Source organism: Oncorhynchus tshawytscha, linkage group LG02 (assembly GCF_018296145.1).
Source record: "Oncorhynchus tshawytscha isolate Ot180627B linkage group LG02, Otsh_v2.0, whole genome shotgun sequence".
NCBI classification, from domain to species: domain Eukaryota; kingdom Metazoa; phylum Chordata; class Actinopteri; order Salmoniformes; family Salmonidae; genus Oncorhynchus; species Oncorhynchus tshawytscha.
Genome location: NC_056430.1, coordinates 45,385,106 through 45,398,101, shown reverse-complemented (window position 1 = coordinate 45,398,101; position 12,996 = coordinate 45,385,106). Strand labels below are relative to the sequence as shown.

General features: G+C 43.2%; 1 protein-coding gene across 3 annotated transcripts; it reads left to right on the top strand.

Moving 5' to 3' along the window:
- Positions 1–1,653: 1,653 nt before the first annotated feature.
- On the top strand, positions 1,654–9,510 carry LOC112244867 (WD repeat-containing protein 82). Of its 3 annotated transcripts, none has more exons than XM_024412707.2 (9): positions 1,654–1,987; positions 3,108–3,208; positions 3,598–3,664; positions 3,751–3,850; positions 3,978–4,094; positions 7,864–8,019; positions 8,332–8,401; positions 8,665–8,807; positions 8,929–9,510. In XM_024412707.2, the coding sequence occupies exons 1-9, from the start codon at positions 1,827–1,829 to the stop codon at positions 8,956–8,958; spliced, it is 945 nt and encodes a 314-aa protein (XP_024268475.1). In that variant the 5' UTR covers positions 1,654–1,826; the 3' UTR covers positions 8,959–9,510. The 3 variants fall into 3 exon arrangements, with proteins under 3 accessions (XP_024268475.1, XP_024268476.1, XP_024268477.1); XM_024412708.2 differs by having other exon boundaries at positions 1,844–2,154; XM_024412709.2 differs by lacking the exon at positions 1,654–1,987 and adding an exon at positions 2,297–2,327.
- The last annotated feature ends 3,486 nt before the right edge of the window (positions 9,511–12,996 follow it).

The following is a 12,996-nucleotide window of genomic DNA, read 5'->3' as shown; positions in this document are numbered from 1 at the left end:
AGAGTGTCTCTCTTGTCTCCTTGTCCAATCCAAGGCGGACTTCCAGCTGGGAGTGGGGCACAGCCCTCATGCCAGCCATCACCTTGGCAAGGACAGGAAAACGTCCATGATATTCCTTTGACCCATTTAGGGGGAAGATTATTGGATTTAAATCACAGTGATTTTTGAAAACACTTCAGGGTATTAGGGTGTTTTTTTTTTTTTACAAGTGACATTCAAATGAACAATCTCTTTCATGATATAATCCTTGACTGTGTGTTTGACCATATAAGCCTTATGTACCATAATGTAATAGGTGTGTAAATACATTGCCTCAACACCCAATACCTTGAGCAGAAGCTCCATATGGCTTATTAATGACAGCGAGCTCTGGGTGTGGGAGAATCAGACCTCTTTGAAGGTGCTTGGCCAGAACGTTGGGGTGAATATTACTCAGCTGCTGAGTGAACTGTCGCAGCTCGATGAACCTCTTTTGGCAGTGGGGACACTTGCCGCAATCACATACCAGGCTCCCGAGTGGCGCAGCGGTCTTGCATCGTGCAAGAGGCGTCACTACAGTACCTAGACCGAATCCAGGCTGTATCACATCCGGCCGTGATTGGGAGTCCCCATAGGGCGGCGCACAATGGTCCCAGGTTCTCAGATTCGGTCTCTTGTCAGTCAGACCCAGGTGCTGGTGCTCCCCTCGATATGTTACAAATATTGCTCGTTCTCCCTGAGCGAATTACCGTTTGACATGTGCTTATAACATCATTATTACAAGTCAGCGTTCCCGTCCTGTAGTTGTTTATGACAACTAGCCTACATGTCGGCTTGTGTCTGAAGCTGAAAACACTGGATGGCGCCATAGTGGTGGTTGATTTCTTCACACCGGAAATTCTGTATATTGACTTCCCTTTTTTCAGATTCGCACAAAGACGTGAATGAATCTACAACGTTAAAAATTCTGCAGCTGAATGGATATCCAGTTTGAGCTATGCAATGTGCGAATAGGATACGCAAATACTTTCATAATGCATAGTTATTTTGGAGTTGAGGCTAATCGTTTTGGGAACAAATTCAGTCAGTGGGCACACGTGTGTCATGAACCACATTATCGTGAACAAAAATAGTGGAATCGGTGGTTTGCTTTAAAATTAAAAGTCCCTCATTGCAAACATGTAAACTGATACAAATAGTGGAATCATGACACAGACTAGATCATGCTTAACAAGGTTGGCAATGGCATGTTATATGTACAGTATATATATATTCAACAAAATACAATAATTTGTTCATTTGAAAAAAGAACAAATCAGTTGAAATTGCACTGTGGATGTATCAGACATCAGAATTGCATTGGGGCATATTTATACATTTATATACTGAGTTTTCATCAATATTGGCGCCATACCTATGAGTCTTGGCACCCACAGAACACAACTGTGAAGAGTTTACACAAACATTAGCAGTGTAGCGCTTATTGAAGGACTTTAAATGTGGGAAATTAACTCATTATTGATGTTTGTTGAATTTAAATAACATTCCAATTTGGTTTAATATTCTAGTTCAAGTGTGGCATGATTCAATTATTTTTGAGTATGCAGCAGATGTAATGGGGGACTTTTATTTTGAAGTCAACCCGCCGATTCCACTATTGATGCACAAGCTAATATTGTTCACGACACACCACACATGGCCCGACATTCAATGGGCCAGCCTGCAAATTCCGATTTGTCAATACATCTTGCTGAGATGTCAGTCCACCATTCTGTCCTCGCCTAAAGATTGATTAAAAAGAAAAGAAAAATAACATTGATTGATGTCCAAATTCTGCGGCTGCCGAGATGAAGATTACGGACAGCGTGTTGCGAAGTTTTAGGGTTGCTAGGACATTCCGGGAGAATTCGCAGAAAGTCAACTGTGTGGACTACAGCTCGAACGGCGAGAGTGCAATATCTAGTAGCGACGACGACTCCATTGTTTTATATGACTGTCAGGAGGGAAAGTGAGCACAATTAATCTTGTTTCATCGGCTGCAGTTTGCATACCGTAACCTATACGTGCACAAAACTGGCTAGAAGGCACATTTTCTATGTGTGGGGCCTGTTGTTTGGGAACTTCCCCGAGTTCAAGTCCCACATGGAGGTCGATTGTTCAAGTGGGCAAAAAAAGGTGTCCGAAAATATAATAATTCACGTTGTATTACAATTATTTTTATTTATTTATTTATTTTACCTTTATTTAACCAGGTAGGCAAGTTGAGAACAAGTTCTCATTTACAATTGCGACCTGGCCAAGATAAAGCAAAGCAGTTCGACAGATACAACGACACAGTTACACATGGGGTAAAACAAACATACAGTCAATAATACAGTATAAACAAGTCTATATACAATGTGAGCAAATGAGGTGAGAAGGGAGGTAAAGGCAAAAAAGGCCATGGTGGCAAAGTAAATACAATATAGCAAGTAAAACACTGGAATGGTAGTTTTGCAATGGAAGAATGTGCAAAGTAGAAATAAAAATAATGGAGTGCAAAGGAGCAAAATAAATAAATTTATTAAAATTAAATACAGTTGAGAAAGAGGTAGTTGTTTGGGCTAAATTATAGGTGGGCTATGTACAGGTGCAGTAATCTGTGAGCTGCTCTGACAGTTGGTGCTTAAAGCTAGTGAGGGAGATAAGTGTTTCCAGTTTCAGAGATTTTTGTAGTTCGTTCCAGTCATTGGCAGCAGAGAACTGGAAGGAGAGGCGGCCAAAGAAAGAATTGGTTTTGGGGGTGACTAGAGAGATATACCTGCTGGAGCGTGTGCTACAGGTGGGAGATGCTATGGTGACCAGCGAGCTGAGATAAGGGGGGACTTATAATCCAAGGCTGGAAAATTATACACCCATCAAGGCATGGTTAATAATACTGTACAGTTTAAATACAAATAGTTGGCATAGAATGAAGATTATTTTATTAGAAGAAAACAAACGGAAACACATTGCATTACATAACCACAACATATATAACTTTGACATAAGTTACTGTGATTGAGAGAGAATCAAACGAAGCTTTAATGTAACGTGTTGTCAAATTGTCTTGTGTCATCATGTCCCCTTCTGCCCTCACCCCACTTCAGACCAATACGGACCCTGTACAGTAAGAAGTACGGAGTAGACCTTATCCGGTATACACATGGGGATGCCAACACAGTGGTCTACAGCTCCAACAAACTAGATGGTAGGAATTTCTGGAAGTTGAACAGCTCCAATGCTGCGTTTACACAGGCAGCCCAATTATGATATTTTTTCCACCAGTTGGTCTTTTGACCAATCACATAAGATATTTTTACAGTAGATCATTTTCAGGGCTGATCGGATTGGACAGAATACCAACGAGTGAAAACAATATTAGAATTGGCCTGCCTGTGTAAACACAGCCTAATAAACAAAGCGGTCAAGCCAACATGGTATGTTAGTGTGTGCAGTGTTTTCCCTGTATTTTATGAAGTGGGGCGCAAAGATGCTAAAAACAAGATGGGCTGCTTCCATTAAATTAAATCAAACACTTGTCTGTGTCAGTTTTACAAAAGTATGACCTCACTCATGTCTTCTCTGTGACTCATCCAGATACCATCCGATACCTGTCTCTCACTGACAACAAGTACATCCGCTACTTCCCTGGGCACACTGATAGGTGAGACAACACTTTTGAGGGATTCATATACAGTTAATGGTTGTTTGGGCACTAACATTGATTACACACTGTGTGGATGTTGTCAGGGTTGTTGCTCTCTCCATGTCACCGGTGGATGACACATTTATCTCTAGTTCCTTGGATATGACCATACGACTCTGGGACCTGCGCTCTCCAAACTGTCAGGTGAATAAGAGCAGCCTTTAGAAGCCACAATTATTTCACTGTGCTCTTTAGATGAGCTTGGGAAAAGACATATCAATGTATTTTATATCATGTAACAGGCCTTGAAATGTGTCTTTCTTTGTCTTAGGGTCTTACTAATCCTTTGGGGAAGCCTGTTTGCTCCTATGACCCCGAGGGCCTGATATTCGCTGCTGGGGTCGATTCTGAGGCGATTAAACTGTACGACCTCCGCTCCTTTGACAAGGTAACATTGAAAATGTGTGTGAAATGTATTAGTGTTTGTAATGTACTATTTGTTTATTATGTATGTACAGTGCCAGTGAAACGTTTGGACACCTACTCATTCATGTTCTACAGTGTAGAATAATAGTGAAGACATCAAAACTATGAAATAACACATGGAATCATGTAGTAACTGAAAAACTATTAAACAAATCAAAATATATTTTAGATTCTTCAAAGTAGCCACCCTTTGCCTTGATGACAGCTTTGCACACTCTTGGCATTCTCTCAATCAGCTTCACCTGGAATGCTTTTCCAACAGTCTTGAAGAAGTACCCACATATGCAGAGCACTTGTTGGCTGCTTTTCCTTCACTCTGCAGTCCAACTCATCCCAAACCATCTCAATTGGGTTGAGGTTGGGTGATTGTGAAGGCCAGGTCATCTGATGCAGCACTCCATCACTCTCCTTCTTGGTCAAATAGCCTTCACACAGGCTGGAAGTGTGTTTTGGGTCATTGTCCAGTTGCAAAACATATGATAGTCCCACTAAGCACAAACCAGAGGGTATGGCTTATCGCTGCAGAATACTGTGGTAGCCATGCTGGTTTAGTGTACCTTGAATTCTAAATAAATCACTGACAGTGTCACCAGCAAAGCACCATCACACCTCCTCCTCCATGCTTCATGGTGGGAACCACACATGCGGAGATCATCCGTACACCTACTCTGCGTCTCACAAAGACACGGTGGTTGGAACCAAAAATTTGAAATTAGGACTCATCAGACCAAAGGACAGATTTCCACCGGTCTAATGTCCATTGCTCGTGTTTCTTGGCCTAAGCAAGTCTCTTCTTATTGGTGTCCTTTAGTAGTGGTTTCTTTGCAGCATTTCAACCATGAATGCCTGATTCACGCAGTCTTCTCTGAACAGTTGATATTGAGATGTGTCTGTTACTTGAACTCTGTGAAGCATTTATTTGGGCAATTTCTGAGGCTGGTAACTCGAATGAACTTATCCTCTGCAGCAGTGGTAACTCTGGGTCTTCCTTTCCTGTGGCAGTCCTCATGAGAGGCAGTTTCATCATAGCGCTTGATGGTTTTTGCGACTGCACTTGAAGAAACTTTCAAAGTTCTTGAAATTTTCCGAATTCACTGACCTTCATGTCTTAAAGTAATGATGGACTGTCGTTTCTTTTGCTTATTTGAGCTGTTCTTGCCATAATACGGACCTTAATACGGACCTAATACGGACGAGAGTGTGCAAAGATGAGATGGATGCCGGAGTGGATGGCTGCTGTTTTATGGGCTCTTAACCAACCGTGCAATTATTTTTTATTTTTTTCGCATTGTTTGTAACTTATTTTGTACATAATGTTGCTGCTACTGTCTCTTATGACCGAAAAGAGCTTCTGGACATCAGAACAGCGATTACTCACCTTGAACTGGACAAATAATCTTTCTTTAATGAGTCGGATGAGAGGAATTTACTCTAGACACCCGACAAGGTCCTCATCCGTATCATTCCACGGAGAAAGAGACGGAGATATCGCAGAAGGAGATCGGGGTGCCTTGTGAGGATCCAGCGACGAGTGGCTAATCTGCCTTTACCATCGGTGCTATTGGCCAATGTACAATCTTTGGATAATAAAGTGGACGAACTACAAGCACGTATATCCTACCAACAGGACATTAAAAACGGTAATATCTTATGTTTCACAGAGTCGTGGCTGAACAACGACATGAATAACATACAGCTGGCGGGTTATACACTATCGGCAGGATAGAACAGCAGCCTCTGGTAAGACAAGGGGTGGCGTTCTATGTGTATTCGTAAACAACAGCTGGTGCACGATATCAAAGGAAGTCTCAAGGTTTTGCTCGCCTGGGCTAGAGTAGATAATGATAAGCTGTAGACCACACTATCTACCAAGAGTTTTAATCTATATTCTTCATAGCTGTCTATTTACCACCACAAACCGATGCTGGCACAAAGACTGCACTGAGCTGTATATGACCATAAGAAAACAGTAAACCGCTCATCCAGAGGTGGCGCTCCTCGTGGCCTGGGACTTTAATGCAGGGGAACTAAAATCCGCTTGACCTCATTTCTACCAGCATGTTAAATGTGCAATCAGAGGGGAAAAAACTCTAGACCACCTTTACTCTGCACACAGAGACATGTACAAAGCCCTCCCTCGCCCTCCATTTGGCAAATTTGACCATAATTCTATCCTCCTGATTCCTACTTACAAGCAAAAACTTAAGCAGGAAGCCCAAGTGACTCGGTCAATAAAAAAGTGGTCACATGAAGCAGATGCAAAACTACAGGACTGTTTTGCTAGCACAGACTGGAATATTTTCTGGGATTCTTCAGATGGCATTGAGGAGTACACTACATCAGTCACTGGCTTCATCAATAAGTGCATCGATGACATCGTCCCCACAGTGACTGTACGTACATACCCCAACCAGAAGCTATGGATTATAGGCAACATCCTCAGTGAGCTAAAGGGTAGAGCTTCCGATTTCAAGGAGCGGGACTCTAACCCGGAAGCTTGTAAGAAATCCCGCTATGCCCTCCGATCAACCATCAAACAGGCAAAGCGTCAATACAGGACTAAGATCGATTCTTACTACATCGGCTCCAACGCTCGTCTTATGTGGCAGGGCTTGCAAACTATTACATGCTACAAAGGGAAGCACAGCCGCAAGCTGCCCAGTGATACGAGCCTATCAGACAAGCTAAATTACTTCTATACTCGCTTCGAGGCAAGTAACACTGAAACATGCATGAGAGCATCAGCTGTTCCGGACAACAGTCTGTGTTTAAAATACCATAAAGGCATATCGTTTTACCCTAATTCTGATGGACAACACATTTATTGATTATGATTTCATACATTCTAATCAATTCCATACAATTATATGTTTCAGGGCGGAATATTCTAATCATTCAATCAACAGACAATCCTCACCTATCAAGGACCCTGGGACTAAACACCTCCCTCTGCAACTGGATCCTGGACTTCCTGACGGGCCACCCCCAGGTGGTAAGGGTAGGTAACAGCACATCTGCCACGCTGATCCTCAACATGGGGGCCCCTCGGGGGTGCGTGCTCAGTCCCCTCCTGTACTCCCTGTTCATCCACGACTGCATGGCCAGGCACGACTCCAACACCATCATTAAGTTTTCAGACGACACAACAGTGGTAGGCCTGATCACCGACAACGACGAGACAGCCTATAGGGAGGAGGTCAGAGACCTGGCCAGGTGGTGCCAGAATAACAACCTCTCCCTCAACGTGATCAAGACAAAGGAGATGATTGTGGACTACAGGAAAAGGAGGACCGAGCACGCCCCCATTCTCATCAATGGGGCTGCAGTGGAGCAGGTTGAGAGCTTCAAGTTCCTTGGTGTCCACATCACCAACAAACTAACATGGTCCAAGCACACCAAGACAGTCGTGAAGAGGGCACGACAAAACCTATTCCCCCTTAGGAGACTGAAAAGATTTGGCATGGATCCTCAGATCCTTAAAAAGTTCTTCAGCTGCACCATCGAGAGCATCCTGACTGGTTTTGGTTATTACACGATTCCATATGTGTTATTTCATAGTTTTGATGTAGAAAATAGTAAAATAAAGTAAAACCCTAGAATGAGTAGGAATGTCCAAACTTTTGACTGGTAGTGTGTGTGTGTGTGGTTTTACCGTTGCAAAATGTGTATGATGATCGCCCTCAGTTGTGAGTTGCTGTGGTGATGTCAATTGGTTGTTTACTTGTGTTCAGGGCCCATTCGCCTCCTTTGAGACTCTGTTTAGCCGTGTTTGTGAGTGGACTGGACTGAAGTTCAGCAGGGACGGGAAGCAGATTCTCATCTCTACCAACGGGGGTGCTATTCGGATCCTAGATGCCTTCAATGGATCCGTGCTGCACACTTTCTCAGTGAGAGAACCGTTACCACACTGCACTGATAGACCGGAAGTGCATATTCTTCACACACACATCTACAAGTATGCACGTCACAGGAGGTTGTTAGCACCTTAATTGGGGAGAACTGGCTCGTGGTAATGTCTGGAGCGGAATTAGTGGAATGGTATCAAATACATCAAACACCTGGTTTCCATGTGTTCCCGCCATCATTATTAGCCGTTCTCCGCTCAGCAGCATCCTGTGATGCACATAGCTGTGTCTAGTAAATACATAGTTGTTTTTGGACTGGCTGAATCAAACGTGTCTCCCCTGTGTGTTCTGTAGGGCTACAACAACAGTAAAGGCATTTCATTGGAGGCCTGCTTCACCCCAGACTCAGACTTTGTCATGATTGGTAAGCCCGACACCTCCAATTCCCAACATTAGGACTTAGCAAACTAGGCTGTCTTACCCAGCCCTCCCTGATCCACCAAAGTCTGTCAGAACAACTCAACACAATTTCAAGTCTGAAGCACTCAAGCCAATTCCAGAGTCACCAATTACCCATTTGACTCTATGAACTGATATTATTACTCTGCCTATCAGTCCATATGTTTGTCAAAATGTTCTCCCCCAATCCATAACCACCTAACCCTCATGTTGTCCTTTATGCCCCAGGTTCAGAGGATGGGAGGGTCCATGTGTGGAGTACAGAGAGTGGGATGAAAATAGCTGTTCTGGACGGGAAGCATTCAGGACCAATCAACACACTGCAGTTTAACCCTAAATACATGACGTTTGCCAGCGCCTGCTCCAATATGGTGAGATACACACTTTCATCAGCCTAAACACACCCACACAACCATGCTTAGATACGCATTCATTGTCTCTAATTTTACCCTGCCATAATCTACCACACGCTCTCTCTCTCTTTCTCTGCAGGCGTTCTGGCTTCCCTGTGTAGGAGACTGATAAAGGTGTGGGACCACAGAGACAAACTGTCCTCAACATTACCCAGGATGCCTTCCTCTTTTCATGTTGCTGAGTATACAGAGACCGAACACTACTCTTAACGGCTCCATATGAAATTGTAGGCACATTAAGGCATTGGTGAAAGGGATTCCACTGACGATTAACCACGAGGAGAACTGTCACTCTGTAAACTGATTTATTTGCCAAATGGGGAAGGTTACATGAGGGAATCACTAGAGCTGTGGGAGACAGTAGTTATTGTCCACTGTGATAGGTGCTTATTGAAAAGTTTTTATGAGTAGAGAATACCTGTGGTGTACTACTGACAAACACTTGTTTTTATATATTTAGTTTTTTTCAACTGTGATTCTGAGCACGGTGCTACAATGTATTAATTAGCAGACAATTATGACCTTTTAACTTTTTAAGACAGTGACAACTCCAATCAAGTATGCATTTTAACTGCGGAGACACGTTTTATTGGGAATTCAATATTTGTTTTATTTTGTACTGTTTATTCAGAAAGTATTAAAGTGTTTTACGTCTAATGTACTTAAACTGGTGTTTTTCATTGGTGAAAACGATATGTGTGCGTGCACATACTGTACAGTGTACCTGTGGTAGAATAGGGGGGCTCTGTTGAATAATGTATAGAACCTTGGGCTGTGTACTCCTGTTTCCTGTGTCCACAGGAAGACCTGTGTTTCCAGGGGTACCTGTGTCACGTGTCCTGCTGCTCCACCCCTGCACCTCTTACAGTAGCGGAGCTGCAGCGAATAAAAATCAGAGGTAAAGCAAAGAGGAGTGTGTGTGCTAAATATCCACCAGTATATTATGTATTACCCATATATGATGTAGGCCAGAACTGTAAAATATTTGTTATACCTTTTGTATGATGTGTAGTACATGTAGTCAGCCATATGGGGTTGCCTCTGTAATATGCCATCCAGGACAAGGTTGTATGGGTAAGCTATGGTTCTTCTCTGTCTTTTCACATGTGTGTATTTTGTGTCTTTGCGTGCGTCTGTGTGGGTATGCATGCCAACTGTTTCAGGTGTATGTGTGTGTGTCTATGTGTGCAAGTATGTTTGCAATGTGTGGATGTGTGTGAGAGAGAAGGGGGAGGTACGAGAGCGAGATATGCCCACAGGATGAGCATAGAAGGCTAAGCGACACTCCCAGCGGACGAGCAAAGGTTTGTCCCTCCCTCTCATCTATAATTCGGTACTGAAGACTTTTGAAGAGAGGCTTGCTCCCCAATGTTCCCTCTAAACTGCGTGCGGGCGCACAGTAGCCCCAGGACTTCCTCGCAGCTCCTGGGGACTGGCGTGCAGAAGAAATACTGGATCAGCCCATTGATAGAAGCACGAGATTGAATTTCACTCAACTTTCTAGAGTTTTCCCTGTTAGTTAACACAATCAAATTTCCCTTTACTGGGGGAATTGTGATCGATTCAACGCAATATTAGACACTTTCAATGCAACATCCTGAAAAAAATGAACTATGCAAGAGATTTTGTTTATAGGCAGAAGGCATCGGAGTGGGATTCTATTGCATTGACATTCAAGACTCAACCCATTCTCTACACAGACCGGTGCGACATAACCAATCAGAGCTGCATTAGGCCTATATGCAAATAGACCCTTGCCATATATGGATCTGTACTGTTTACTTTGAACTGGACTGTGTTTACAGCTGTGGTCATGAGTAGATATGCTTGTTTTGAGATCAAAGCAAGAGCTGCATGTTGCCACGTGTGCACATTTTGTTCATATCCTTTGCTAGTTAGTGACTTATTAGCCCAGTTATAGAGGAGGGAGGGATTGCTTCCTACAAGAGCACAAAACGCATACATTTCTAGACATCTTTGAAAAGCTAGTTAGGTAAATACATTTTTTATGTCTTAAAGGGGCAGTGTTGTATTTTGAGACAGATTTGAATAAGCTAAGTAGCCAAGAGGCAGAGGGTAGCATAATTTGTCTTATTCTCTGTAATAATCGTGTGGGAATAATAATGCATTTTATTTTGTAAAGTGGTTTCTTGCTTCAAACAACACAACACCATTTTCAGTCACCTCCTTGTCTGAAGGACAAGTGAATTAACAGGTTAATGTTTATTCCTGCATGTTTTTCTTTTTTCAAAAGTCTCATGGAATGTAGGCCTACATTGTACACCACACGTTGGCTGCTACTTTAGGCTGAATGACAGAACAGCTATTTCCATGTTAATATGTTATGGGATGCAGTTTCTCTATTGTTTTTGATGGTAGGCCTCCCCAGTATGCCTACATTATGATCAAATAGCCACATTAGGCCACTTGGCCACTGTTAAAACTGTACAGCCTCAGTGTTCACACAACGTTCCAAGTTTGCGCTCAGCAGACCTGAAATCTGCTCAGTGCTGTAAAACTTTGACAGAACATTACTTGCTCCTCATCTTTAAGCCACAAGACACATTTTATACAAAGGTTTTCACCTGCATCTCTCTTTTTTTCTTATGGGCCTGGCATTCCCTTTACAGGAGGAGGTCAAGCTCTCTCTGCAGCAACTCAAGCAGAAACATATCAACTCCATACAGCTGGTGAGCTGGCCTCACATAACAAACTTACAAAACAAATCTTTTCCCTTCGCTTGTGGACTTCAGTGAACAACAAAACAGCTTTCTGTGACCAGCCGCTAAAACTTCTCCAAGTGAAACCTTCATACCATAACCACTAACCGCTACACAACCTACATCGTGGTCACCATATTAACGTTACAGTCAACAAGCTAGAACTCCCTAGAACACACGCGTTAGTACAAAACAACCAAACCAAAAACAAGGACATTTCTAAGTGACCCCAAATTTTTGAACGGTAGTGTATATTTTGTACACAATAAAGAAGGTCAATTACGAGTCAACATTTAATATTGCTCCCAGGGGTGATCAAAGCTCAGAACGCTTATATTCTTGATCTGACAGTTCTAATTGCGCATGCCTATTTGCGAACAAGTGGAATCATGAACAGTGGTTCATTATGTTCGCTTGTGTCCCCCGGATTTGCCTCCTGAATTTGCCTTTTTAGAGACGCGAAACAAACTACCCCAGCTTGGAGTCAGCTCAAGTAGGCAACTACAGAGGCTGCTGACAGTGTGTTTGTGAGAGGCCGGACCAAACGCAATTTTAAAACCATCAGCCAGGTGGCTAGCTGCCAGCAGAGACTTCTATTGCAGTAACGTGGCCTCCAACTGCTCTTAAATGCAAGTAAAACTAAATGCATGCTCTTCAACCGATCGCTGACGGCACCTGCCCGCCCGTCTAGCATCACTACTCTGGACGGTTCTGACTTAGAACATGTGTACAAATACCTAGGTGTCTGGTTAGACTGTAAACTCTCCTTCCAGACCCACACGCATCTCCAATCCAAAATTAAATCTAGAATCGTCTTCCTATTTCGCAACAAAGCATCCTTAACTCATGCTGCCAAACATACCCTCGTAAAACTGACCATCCTACCGATCCTCGATTTCGGCGATGTCATTTACAAAATAGCCTCCCAACACTCTACTCAAGAAATTGGATGCAGTCTATCACAGTGCCATCCGATTTATCACCAAAGCCCCATACACTACCCACCACTGAAACCTGTACGCTCTCATTGGCTGGCCCTCGCTTCATACTCGTTGCCAAACCCACTGGCTCCAGGTCATCTACAAGTCTTTGCTAGGTAAAGCCCCACCTTATCTCAGCTCACTGGTCACCATAGCAGCACCCACCTGTAGCACGCGCTCAAGCAGGTATATTTCACTGGTCACCCCCAAAGCCAATTCTTCCTTTGGCCGCCTTTCCTTCCAGTTCTCTGCTGCCAATGACTGGAACAAACTGCAAAAATCACTGAAGCTGGAGTCTCATATCTCCCTCACTAACTTTAAGCACCAGCTGTCACTGCACCTGTACATAGCCCATCTGTAAATAGCCCATCCAACTACCTACCTCATCCCCGTACTGTATTTATTTATTTATCTTGCTCCTTTGCACCCCAGTATCTACTTGCACAT

Coding starts and splice junctions, on each gene's coding strand:
- LOC112244867 (XM_024412707.2), top strand. CDS start 1,827: ATGAAGATTACGGACAGCGTGTTGCGAAGTTTTAGGGTTGCTAGGACA. Junction 3,665..3,750: donor TTCCCTGGGCACACTGATAG/GTGAGACAACAC, acceptor GGATGTTGTCAG/GGTTGTTGCTCTCTCCATGT. Junction 3,851..3,977: donor TGCGCTCTCCAAACTGTCAG/GTGAATAAGAGC, acceptor TCTTTGTCTTAG/GGTCTTACTAATCCTTTGGG.